This window comes from Ailuropoda melanoleuca, chromosome 8, assembly GCF_002007445.2.
Source record: "Ailuropoda melanoleuca isolate Jingjing chromosome 8, ASM200744v2, whole genome shotgun sequence".
NCBI classification, from domain to species: domain Eukaryota; kingdom Metazoa; phylum Chordata; class Mammalia; order Carnivora; family Ursidae; genus Ailuropoda; species Ailuropoda melanoleuca.
The window spans coordinates 41,027,586-41,041,210 of record NC_048225.1 but is presented as its reverse complement, the minus strand read 5'-3'; the positions used below and the strand labels follow the sequence as shown (position 1 = coordinate 41,041,210).

General features: G+C 35.1%; 1 protein-coding gene across 1 annotated transcript in view; it reads right to left on the bottom strand.

The window, feature by feature from the left end:
- The window catches only part of NOX4 (NADPH oxidase 4), a 175,996-nt gene that overhangs the window by 8,931 nt on the left and 153,440 nt on the right, over nt 1-13,625 (bottom strand). Inside the window, exons 15-17 of the mRNA XM_002927842.4 lie at nt 12,894-13,002; nt 6,008-6,076; nt 4,480-4,580 (exon numbers count right to left, since the gene is read on the bottom strand). Of these exons, the coding sequence (XP_002927888.2) occupies nt 4,480-4,580; nt 6,008-6,076; nt 12,894-13,002 (279 nt within the window). The remainder of the gene's footprint in view (nt 1-4,479; nt 4,581-6,007; nt 6,077-12,893; nt 13,003-13,625) is intronic.

Below are 13,625 nucleotides of genomic sequence, written 5' to 3'. Positions count from 1 at the left end.
AGGAGTTCCCCAGTGTTACTTTCACTAACAATGAGATCCTGTAACTTTTTCAAGATCTATACTTAATCTCTGCAATCCATTTGCACTAAATTTGCATTAGGTTAGGGCAATCCAACAATCATCTAGAAATTTATCCACAAAAACTTTGCTGATATGGGTGGAGATAGATGCTAAGCAGAGAATGTTGCTTGGGGTCAGATATTGGGAACTAGTTCTATGAAGGTTCGATATATTTGTGCATATTTTCCTATTATACCAATCTTTGTTTTTCCATGTAGATTTGTAAGTGTGGGGTCTCATAATAATGACAGCTTATTTACTCCTTTTAATACAGACCCAGAAGGTTTGAGTGACTTGACCCAGGGACACCTATCGAATGTTAGACAGCAAACCTAGGTATTCTTAATCTGTACTTTTTTTTAAACACCATGAGGCAGGAGAATGTAGATATGGTCTCAAGAAATTTCACCCAATCCCTACTCCAAAGGCCACATAAAGTTAATCCTTTATGTCTCTTTTGAATAATGCATAAATTTGACTTATTTATGATATGATATACATTTATATTACAAATAATAGGAAAATGGACTTTGGTTCAGATAATAAAAAAACGTTTCCTGTCGTCTTCTTAAATACTGAATGGCTTATAAAGTAATATTTAGAATATCTTATATGTTTTTGAAAAATTAGTTGTTGACACTTTTAGTATATTACAGTTAACATTCTGCTGTAATATACATTTTGTAATATACAACATCTCACTGTACCGAGGAGGGTCATGGTAACATAAAATTGCTACTCTTTCTACTTGTGACCAGGCTCCGTGGTAAATAAAGCACATTGAACTTTATAGTCAGAAGAGAGGGTTCATGTCTGAATTCTGACTCATTAACCATAGCTTGAGATAAATTATTATCTTTTCAGATCCTAGCTTCTTCACTTGTAAAATAATGATGAAAGCAGGGTGACTTCAAAAGCTCCTTCACCATCCTTGATCATACCATTACATAATTCATTTTCTGAATTTAATAAAGGCACATAGGAAGAAACCACCTCATACATATGGGTAAAGTAAATTGAGTATAAATTGCCTTTTGGTTTTGATAGGACAGTATCTAAATACTGATACTCTTTGAGCCAGCAATTCCATGTCAAGGATCCTAACCTACTGAAATACTCCCACAAGAACATAAGAAAATATGTACAAAGAAAATTATCATAGCACTGTCTGTAACAGTAAAGGACTAGAGGTAACCTAAATATCCATAAGTAGGCTATCAATGATCATGTTATCCATATTCTACAATACTGTGAGGTCGAATTACACGGAAATTATCCATGAACAATATATGAGTGTATGTGAAAAAGACTACTTTGAAGAATTCTATGTTATAGATTCACTCAACTTTTGTTAAAAAGTTAAGTTTCGGCACATATTGCATGGTGCACTGGGTGTTATATGCAAATAATGAATCATGGAACATTGCATCAAAAACTGGGGATGTACTGTATGGTGACTAATATAACAAAATAAAAATTATAAAAAAAAGGAAGAAACATATAACTAACATTTATTAAAGACCTATTATATCCTGATCAGGGTTTTATGATTTTTGTTTCCCAGATATTCACTTCTTGTTTATTAAAATCCTAACAGGGTTTAAAAAAATTAAGTTTCGTAATTTCAGTGTATAGATTTTAAATATATATATGCATATGTATATGCACACATATTTATGAATATATACATTTATAAGTATGTATGTGTGTCTCTACATATTCTTTCAGTAATTTATATACTCGAGGTTAACCAAAATTTTACATCTAAGTAAGGACTTCTGTTTAAATAACACCTTTTTTTCCAGTTAGTAAACCCTTAGGATGTTGATCCATTCTTTTCCTAAATATGCCACATAAAAATTCTTTAAAAATAATGCATTTTAGGTGTCTGCCCAGAGCAAATACACAAAGTGAAAGTGTTGTACAAAATATCAACAGTAGATGGTGCACACTTGTTCTTCTTAAACCAGCTTTGCTGTTTGAAGAAAATGAACAACCAACCAAATAAATATACAAAATCTAAGTTGTGAACAGTTTAACAAATGAGAATTCTTAAGAAGTAACCAAAGAAATCAATAATACCAATCTAATTTCTTATAAGTGATCCTCTACTGTTGTAAGGTTTGGTTTCAGAATTGAGCAAAGACAACAGCAACAACAACAAAATTCCAAAGTTTTTATCACTACACTATAAAAATTAATAAAAGAATGCTTTTCAGAAGTCAGCTGAATGTCATTAAAGAGGAAGGAGTCTGTGGTACATTGTGAGACCCAGGTGAGTGTGACAAGATTATCAGTCTAAGGCGGAGGATACTGGAGAGAGATAGGAGAAAATTGGGGTGACATTTTTTTAATTCTATAGTTCACCTTTAACTAGGGCCCTCGTTATTACAAAGGACCTCTGCTTTTGAAATAATGCTTTCCTTTTCAACCCAAAACTACTTCATCAAGAGAAGGGAAATGCAAAAGTGGTTTCAAACAGAACTACAACCTGACTTTCACAGGTAGCTATATTTCTTTTTAAAATTTGCTCTTGGGGGTGGTGCGCCTGGGTGGCTCAGTCGTTAAGCGTCTGCCTTCAGCTCAGGGAGTGATCCTGGCATTATGAGATTGAACCCCACGTCAGGCTCCTCTGCTGGGAGCCTGCTTCTTCCTCTCCCACTCCCCCTGCTTGTGGTCCCTCTCTCGCTGGCTGTCTATCTCTGTCAAATAAATAATAAAATCTTTAAAAAAAAATTTGCTCTTGGGACATAAGGAATAGCAGGAAGATCAGTAGGAGAAGGAAGGGAAGAATGAAGTGGGGGTAAACAGAAGGGGGAATGAACCACGAGAGACTATGGACTCTGGGAAACAAACTGAGGGCTTTGAAGGGGAGGGGTGTGTGGGAATGGCATAAGCCTGTGATGGATATTAAGGAGGGCACACATTGCATGGTGCACTGGGTGTTATACACAAGTAATGAATCATGGAACAATACATCAAAAACTAAGGATATACTGTATGGTGACTAACATAACATAATAAAAAATTATTATAAAAAAAATTTGCTCCTGGGGCTCCGCACCATAATTCCTGAAACAAAATCTCTGAAGATGGAGTCAAGGACTCCATGATGAATCACTGATTCTTTCACTAAATCATACTCATCCACGAATTCATGAATTGAAGCTTTTTTAAAACTCTTCGATCCAATAAGCTGCCTCATTCATTTATAAATATCCTTTTTATATTTATAAAAATGTAGTTTTTAAATTATGAATTGACCAACTATATACTAATAATTGTCATGAAAAATCAACCGAGAAGAGCCATAGAGCCAAAGGAAATTTTTAAAAATTAAGTCTTCAATTTATCTACATTATCATTTTATCTCAGAAGTATGTTTACTTAAGCAACAAAAATATGATTAGTTCAAAGGTAAAAACACATTGAATTTTGATAAATTCTGTAGGTTAAAAAGGATAGAAATACAAGTTCAAGTAGAAAAAATAATGTAAAATTTCCAACTGCTAATGAAAGCTTGTTTGTATATCTTTCTGATAGATGAGGTTGTTATCAAAAACTGATATTTCAATTCCAGTAGACATGTTCAACGATTTACACTAATTTTAAAATGTCAACACATGCAATATGTCATAAATTAGAACTTTGCAACTATTTAAACTTTTGATGAAACTATTTCAATGCCAAATTTAAAATGTGTGAGTGGGTACATGGTTTTCAAAATGTTTTTACAATTCTTGTAGACCGTTGCCCTGAACTACAAGTTTATAGAAGACAAGGGGGTTGGCTAGTCTGTGCCCTAAAGTGAATTCTCTCTTTCAACAGTCATCTCTTCAGATCACAGACACATATTTCATAATCCTAAGATTCTTCAGAGAATTATAGCTTCCAAGATAAAAAAAAAATTGTGTCTGGAAATACTCCTGTTTTAGAGACTGCATATTACAAGTTAGGGTTTTTAAAAATTTATTCATTCTCATAAAAAAGTTCAAAAATCTGATTTTAAAGTGCATTCATTGTTAGAACTGCTGGTAGAACTCCCTTGTTTGCCAACGTGATTTTGAAAAGTTTTTCCAATGATCACCTGATACATGATATCGGAATGAATACCCATTTTAACATGGGTCTATGCAAATTTGAAAGTAGGTAGGAGAGTTTCATTCATAAATACTTTAATAGACTATTTCTTTTTTTAATAGACTATTTCTAAGCCAAATTTTAATTATTTGGCGTTCCAGATATGTGAGATGGTCCCTGCCTTGCCTCTTCCTTTGCTAGTGATAACTGAGTGTTTAAGCAACTTGTAATTTGTAAACCTATTACTTAATTCATCTTTAAAAACTACATGCAATGACTTGAGACTATTTTAATTTGATCATTAGCCACATGGCAAATTTCCTGAGCAATAGTACTTACCCTCTATTACATTTTGCTATTTCATCAAACAGAAGTTTCCACCGAGGACGTCCAAAAAAGAGTCTTGAATTCAGTGCTTGATATTTTTCTCCAATTATCTTCTGCCAAAAAGAAAGCACTATATTTTATATGACACAGAGTTGGATGAGTAACCCATTTCTCTAACTTCATTTCTACTGGTTCTGTGGCTTCCTACCAAATTGCTGTGATATCCAGAATATAAGTATCAAATGGCAAGCTATTAAGTACAGTCATTTCGAAGCATCATTTCCTTCCTCTTTTCCTTTAAAATCCATTATCTTCTTCAATGCCATAATTATAAATGGATGATTTTCCTAGACTTCAGTTCATTGCTTCGTTTTTAACAACCACAATGTTAAAGAATGCATTTTAATTGCCTACTCTCAAAACGGGTGCAGCACATAAACTTTATTGAAGTGTTTTTACACTGCGAATACAGTCATCATATTTGGCTCATTATATGAGTAAAATACAACAAATTGTCATCATAAATTTGGGGAAATGATCCTAGACAAGACAGCCTAAGACAGAAGGGCTCTAAATCTTGGGTCTATCAACAAATAACTTCTAATGGGCTGGTGTTTGCAATGAACAGAAGATTAGATCTGGATCGGCAAGGAAGGGTCAGAATGAAGTGAGAAGAGAGGAGAAAGTGTCTGAGTTGCAGGCAGACAAACTGAGAACCAATGCAACGTTCGTTCCATAACTTCATTACAGCCATACCGTGAGGAATAATGATACTGACTTGCTTCATGAGAATAGTAAAATGAATTTTTTTTTTTTTACATACCAAGTGGGGTAGAAATCTGACTAGAAAAAATAGGGTTAGATTAGTTTTGAAGTAACTGACAGGCATTCCTCTTTTGTATCCAAAATATCATAGAAAAAGTATAATAGAAAATACTAAAATAGAACTCGTGAAAGCATTCATGCCCAGATTTACACATCCACGTAGTACTTTGGTGTCATCTGTAAACATCAGTTTCCCCATCTATAACATAGGGATAGCACTATCATCTACCTCTTGGGTCTGCTGGAATTACACAAGATAATGAATATGAAATGCTTAGCACAGTGTCTAGCACAGCAAATAAATAATGTGTGATGGCTATTACTACATTTTTAGTTTCCCATGAAGAGAAATAAGCTTAACTATGTATGACCTTATCTTGTCTTGCCACATAAAAACTCCCCTTGATGAACACAATCATGAGACTGTTCACTTCTGGTCTGTTCTCTAGAGATAAGGAATTTGAGACGACAGTGAAAAGGAAAGAGATGAACTCAAAGGTCTGTACCAGCTCCCTGTGAGGGGGACAAATGAAAGGCATAACACAGTTGGCTTCCAGGACAAGCCATGGGTTTTCTGGACACACTCCAAAGAGGCCTTCCTCTGGGAAACTTCTCTTCAAACCACCTGCAGAATTTTTCTTCCAGCACAGCTACCACAGTAAATCTTCTATTATCAAGAGGCTTGTTTAATTTATAAAAACATCCAACCACGTACCTGTATCCCATCTGTTTGACTGAGGTAAAGCTGGATGTTGACATAGTCAGGTCTGTTCTCTTGCCAAAACTGAGAGGACATAAAAGTAAATACACATGAGAATTCTCTCTGTAGACTCAGACTTTCTCCTCTTCTACCATATGTGATTCCACAATTTAAGATGTATTTTGTCTAATGTCTAACCAACATTTATAAGCAATACACATGCCAGATTCTAACATTAATAACCTGTGCCTCCTGGCACAATAAGTGTAAACAGCAGTAATAGTAGTGATAAGGGAATGGTAGATGGTGGTAGCATAAGTTAATCATTCTGTTATCTTTACAGATACAGAATCAAGCGTGCTAAATACTACACTGATATTCCCCTCAATCCTTCCACATTATCTCTTATTTTATTCCTGAGTCCCTAAATCATAGCCAAGAGTTCACTCATAAAGAACATGACTTTCTTAAAAAACAACAACACACAAATAGTGATATATAATATGCATGCTAGGAATCAAACAAAACAAAACAAACAAGACAAAAACAAAAAGCTCTGTTCCTGTTCCTGCCTTCCGCCTACTCAGCACTGGTTTTCCTTGTACAAAACTGTATGAGGCAGGAAATATACCTGCCAAAGGAAAAATAGTCTGGAAAAATCTCAAACATTTCAAAACCTTGAGAAGTAAACAAGAAAAATATCATCTGAAGGAAAATTAAAGAGGGTAAAAAGGTTGTTGTTGTCCCTGTATGCTTCCTTTTCCCTTTTCATTCAAAAATGAACCTAATAATAACTGACCTGACTCTGACTGACTCCTGACTCCTGAAATCTATTTTTCTAAAAATATTTTTGTACCTGAAACTAACATTACACTGTATGTTAACTAACTGGAATTTAAATAAAAACTCAAACAAAAAAACATTTAAGATTTTAAAAAATATCTTAAAAATATTTGTAAATATGATTTGAAATACTTAAAAATTTTAAAATAATTTTTAAATAATTTTTTATTCTTAAAAGTATTCTTCTTAGGGCCGCCTTTCACCACTCTGAAATAAGGAGAAGCTGAAAGATAAGGACCAGGCATCAAAAGTGGAAGAAGAGAAGGAAAGGAATACAAGAGCATGGTGAGCTCCTTGAAGAACAGGTGTGGATCTGAGTGTCTGAGGTGACAGGACCATCATGTCTTCAAAACCCAAACCATTTCTTGAGTGTAAATCAGCATAGTGGGTTTGCTTGAGATGGTAAGGTTTTGCTGGACTTCACTGCAGAAAGAGGATCAACTGATTTAAAGTACTGTTTTTATATAGTATAATGATGTTTAGAGCAGCATTATCTACAGTAGCCAAATTATGGAAATGGTCCAAGTGTCCATTGACTGATGAACAGAAAAAATGTCATATATATATATATACACACACAATGAATAAAGATACACACACACATATATACACATACATAAATATGTACACATTATACATACATTACACACACACACACACACAAGAATATTACTCACCCATCAAAAAGAATGAAATCTTGCCATTTGCAATGATGTGGATGGAACTAGAGTGTATTATCCTAAGTGAAGTAAGTCAGTCAGGGAAAGACAAATACCAAATGTTTTTACTCATATATGGAATTTAAGAAACAAAACAAATGAGCAAAGGGGAAAAAAGAGAATGAGAGACCAACTAAGGCTCTTAGCTACAGGGAATATGCTGAGGGTTACCAGAGGGGAGGTGGGTGAGGGGGTGGGTGAAATAAATGTCGGGGATGAAGGAGGGCATTTGTGATGAGCACCGGGTGATGTATGGAAGTGTTGAGTCACTAAACTGTACACCAGAAACTAATATTATGTCATATGTTAACTAACTAGAAGTTAAATAAAAACTGAAAAATAAATAAATAAATAAATAAACAAAAGTAAAATAAAATAAAAATTTAGATATGATGTATTGGGACTCAAAGTAGAAGTTTCAGGAATCCAAATAAAGTCACGTTGCGAACTGGGAGTGATTAAGGAGGGTTTCATCAGCCCTCTAGGGAATACTTACAATGAATGGTAGGAACACCTGGCAGGTAACTGACTTTTGTCTATCGCCACCACTCTCTGGCCCTGAGACTTCTAAGGAATTACTGACTCATCTAGGCCTCCGTTTTTTCATCAGGACAGTGATAGATAAGGTTGAATGTCATCATCCCCCACGTCTCTTTTCAGATCTAAAATGATACATTTTCTGACAGGTGGAAACTCTGAATATAAAATTCCAATAAAAACATATTTTACTTTAAGAGTGATGTGATGATTCTCATCTCCCATAATATTCTTAAAATATAATCATTAATTATATATCATCAAATAGCTGCCTGAAGTTATATCCAAATGCTAAATACACTCTTAGGCCCTTTCTGAATTGAATCAGGGTTTATGAATTTTAATTGTGAAGAAATAGAAACTTCCAGATGCCAGCAAAGAATAGCACCTCACAAAACACATGGCTTGTTTTGATTCTTGTCTTAAATGTCTACCAGGGTATTGTTCTGAGATCAGTCCTATGACTTCTGCATCTATAACTGGGTTTGGTGCCCACAGCCCCAAGCAAGAACTATGCAAATTTGGATAATGTTTTAACGATTTCAACGTCTCCACTTTAACTTACCCGTCACTGAAGACAATAATATCTACTAAAGGCACGTTCTCCAAATAAAGGAACAGTGAAAAAATAGACTTGTGGATCAACACAATATTAAAAATAGATTAGGATTGTAGGATCAGGCACAAATATTATGTTTTTCACTTCTATTTCTCCTGCCTGTACTCTTCCTTATTTTTCTCACAAATAAAAAATAACAGGATGTGAGTCCTGGAAGGAATTTTACAGATCACTAATAGGAATCATAACAATCATTTATTAAATGCCTTCAAAATGACAGATACTTTAGATATGTTAAAGCTAAGTCTCATGTCAGGTTTCAAGAGCTATTAGCCTCCTTTACAAATTGAAAGTATAAGTCGAGTTTATAGAGGTTAAGTGATTTACCCAAGGTAAATCAAACTCGCAGTTCATTTGAGGTAGAATCACTGTTCCATTGTAAATGACAGACTTCAGATGCCTGATGGAGCCCTGATATCTTCATTTTGATTTTACCAATATGACTCACAGAGGTGAGGTGACTTGAAGCAAGTCATGTCGTTAGATATTGGCAGAGCTCATACCAGATCAGCTGACTCCCGGCCCTGCACGCTTCCATCAGCAGGTTGGACAATCTGGCCAAGCAAGATCCACCTAAGGTCCTTTTTTATCATCACTGCAGATAGTCTGACACCAGACGCAGTGACTAGGGCAACTATGATAGCTTTGTCCTACGCATTCTAGAATGATATGAAAGAACTCACAGCTGGAACAAGACTGAAAGACTATATTTTCATCTGGTTTTCAAAAACACTGTCAGCTACTTTTACACGACTGTATGTAAAGTCCTTATGCTTTATTGCTATTGATTTCTCCCTCTCTCTCTCTCTCTCTTTCACACACACAAACACACACACACACACACACACTGAACTTGGTAACACAGGTGCAAACACATCATCCTCAGAGATACAACTGAAGGACAGTTCATCCTGCTGATGCAAAAAACCAAAACATAGATGCAGAGGCGTGTGTAGAAGATAATCATCACCGTATTGTTTACACTAGTTTTAAACTTTTGTATTATTTACTCCATGGAATCCTAAGGGTAAAGCACATCCACCAAAAAAATTGAAATGGAAAGAAAACATAAATCTTAAGATTCAACTCCTTTGAGGGTCCAGCCACTTAACATTCTTTTGTTCCCTTTATTCCTTTACTTCCCCACTCCTTGCTTTATGAAGCATCTGTTATTCAAATGTGCCTGTCCACATCTTGGATCCTTTTATTTAAAAAACTGTATAGTTTCAATATATCAGTTCAAGAAAGATTAAAAATTAGAAAAACAAAGGTAGAATTAGGAAATCCCAGAAGAAATACAACTGGTCAATAATCACAGGAGGAGAGGTTCAATCTCACTAGCATTTAGGAGATAATAGAATGAGATCTCACTGTTTAAGATATTGAAAGAAATTTAAAAGATTGGTAATATAAAATTTTAAAATAATTGTCTCATACTCTTTGGTGGAAATGTAAAATTTTTTAAAGGTTTTATTTATTCTTTCAGAGAGAGAGAGAGACAGCACAAGCAGGGAGAGCAGCAAGCAGAGAGAGAGGGGGAAGCAGACTCCCGCTGATCAGGGAGCCCACATAGGGCTCGATCCCAGGGCCCAGTGATCACAACCTGAGCGGAAGGCAGACACTTAACCAACTGAGCCCCTCAGGCACCCCTGTCTTCCCTACTTAGGATGTAAATCACATGAGATCAAAAAACTGCTTTTTATTTTGTTCTTCAATGTAGCTCCAGGTCTTAGAACAGTTTGTGATTCATAGTAGGCAATGAGTGAATATTTGATGAGTGACAGAATGACAAACTGAATAAATGAATATCTGAATAAAAAAACATGTATGGGGTGCCTGGGTGGTGCAGTCGTTAAGTGTCTGCCTTCAGCCTCAGGGCGTGATCCCAGCGTTATGGGATCAAGCCCCACATCAGGCTCCTCCGCTATGAGCCTGCTTCTTCCTCTCCCACTCCCCCTGCTTGTGTTCCCTCTCTCACTGGCTGTTTCTATCTCTGTCAAATAAATAAATAACATCTTTAAAAAAAATGTATGATATTCATTGCAGTGTTCTTTTTTTAAAGACTTATTAATTTATTTGTTTATTTATTTATCTATTCATTTATTTAGAGAGTGCATGAGCACAATCTCAGAAGACTCCATGCTCAGCGTGGACCCTGATGTGGGGTTCGATCCCAGGACCCTGAGATCATGACCTGAGCTAAAATCAAGAATTGGATGCTTAACCAATTGAGCCACCCAGGGGCCTCCATCATTGCAGTGTTCTTTGTAATAAAAGAATAAATATCCATCATTAAGGGATGGTTAAATAAAGTATTAAGTACATCCATTCTACAAAATATTCTATAGCAGTAAAAAGAATGAGGTAACTATATATGTACTATTATTAAAAATGTTCGAGACATAGAAATAAGTTTAAAATAAACAATTCATAGAACAATACAAATAGTATGGTAGAATTATAGAACACTCATGAGTTGCCTCTGGTTACACAGATTGGGTGAGGAAAGTAGTAAGGGAGGATTTGGTTTATCTGGATTATTTGATAGTTTTCCAAAGAAAACTTGGGTGGCCAAGAGACACATGAAAAAATGCTCAATATCATTAATCATTGTGGAAATGCAAATCAACATCACAATGAGATATCACTTCACACCTGTCAAAATGGCTAGTATCAAAAAGAAATTGTAAGTGTTGGTGTGGGTGTGGAGAAAAGAGAATCCTCATGTACTGTTGGCGGAAACGCAGGCGCTGGGGAAAACAGTATAGGGATGCCTCAAAAAATTAAAAATGGAAATGCCATATGATCCAGTAATTCAAAGAAAATGAAAACACTAATTTGAAAAGATATCTGCACCCCTACGTTTATAGCAGCACATCTACAACAGTCAAGATAAGGAAGCAACCTAAGTGTTTACTGACATATGAACGGATAAAGAATATATATATGTGTGTGTGTGTGTGTGTGTGTGTGTGTACACACATATATATGTAAAAGGAATAAATCTTGTCATTTGCAACAAGATCTAGAGGGTATTATGCTAAGTGAAATAAATCAGAGAAAGACAAATACCATATGATTTCACTTATATGTGGAGTCTAAAAAACAAAACAAACATACAGAAACAGGCTCATAAACACAGAGAACAAACTGTGGTAGCCAAAGGAAAGGGGGGTGGGGGAATGGGTCAAATAGGTGAAAGGACTGAGAAGTACAAACCTCCAGTTATAAAATAAATAAGTCACAAGGATGAAAATTACAGCATAGGGGATATAGTCAATAATATTATAATAACTTTATATGGTGACAGATTATCATTACATATATCATGGTGAGCAGTTTGCAATGTGTAATTGTGGGTTCACTATGTTGTACACCTGAAACTAACATACTACTATATGTCAACTATGCTACAAATAAAAAGAAAGAAGGGGGCGCCTGGGTAGCTCAGTCAGTTAAGCGTCTGCCTTCAGCTCAGGTCGGGATCCTAGGGTCATGGGATCGAGTCCCGCAACAGGCCCCCTGCTCCGCCCCACCCCCGTCTCTCATGAATAAATAAATAAAATCTTTAAAAAAAAGGAAAAGGAAAAAATTGCCATAAAAATGCATGTGTATTATTTGTATAATTTGAAAAAATAACGATATGTATACTAATACATAAATACAAGTTTATGTGTAGAATAGATGAAGAGGGCCTATTTTTTATCTCTATAAGAATGAAAACTTAGAATGTGGAATTTTTGAAATTCTGCCTAGTGTGCCAAAAGTCTGGTGATGGTCCATTTGGAATATTAAAGGTGGAAATAAGAGATTGGAGCTAACAGAACAAAGGATGAAAAGTGTAGTAGCAACCATCTGCTGATGTTGCCCTGTCTTTCCTCACCACCCCACATGCATACATCATCTGCCATATGCCTAGATTCCTATGTTAAAACACAAATAGTAGCATTTTTAAACATGTCATAGATATAAACACATACTCTCAGTTATCGATATCTGAAAATATGTGTACTAAATTAATACATTACTTCTTTGAAGTTTAAGAGATTTTTTTTTCCTTCTTTCAACTTACCTGCATCATTTCTGGTTTATTCTCTAGTGAGAATTTATTGCTTTTGTAATTTGAAAAAAACTAAGTAGAAATTTAAAAACATTGCAAAAGTAAAAACAAACCTAATTTTACCTTGTTATATAACACACAGAGTAAGTCTGCAAACCAACGGAAGGATTGGATGTCTCTGCACACCCAAATAAAATACAGTCTTCTAAGCTTGTATGGTTTCCAGTCATCCCTTTAAAATTAAAAGAACATGATAGTGATTAGGAGGGCAAAAGAAAAAAAAAATCCCTGTATCATTGAAAATTTGCTTTTCATTTACTAGTGCAAAACCAGTCATTTACATGTATCATTTTATCATTTTTTTTATCATTTGTCATTGCACTTACCACAACTCCCAAATGAATTTAAAATGTAATATACAGACTCAGAGGCATGATATACTCCATGAGTTTAAGTGTTTATATTTGTGAATATAATATGCCCATTTTCAGTTGAAGTCAATAAACTAAACTCCTGGATGAGAATATAAGCCCTGTGTCTCAGAAAAAAGTTCTCTATTTTCAGTGAATTCTATCACTCAACGGGGCTCCAGTGGTCATTAGCCGTGTCCTGGCCTCCAGGCAAGATGAGCCAAAACCATTCCAGAAAGCTGGTTGTTTATCCCCTTTTAAAAATCATTAAAGAAAGAGATGTAACAGTCACCTACTATGTAATGCATTCCAGGGCCTCGTAATTCCAAGTCTGGATTCCTATTTATAATTATGAAGTCAGCTTGAGGTTAAGAAAATATTTTCTCCTTTTCTTAACTTTAAGTATCCAAATAACTTGCAGCATGTTTTCAGAAACAAATGATTT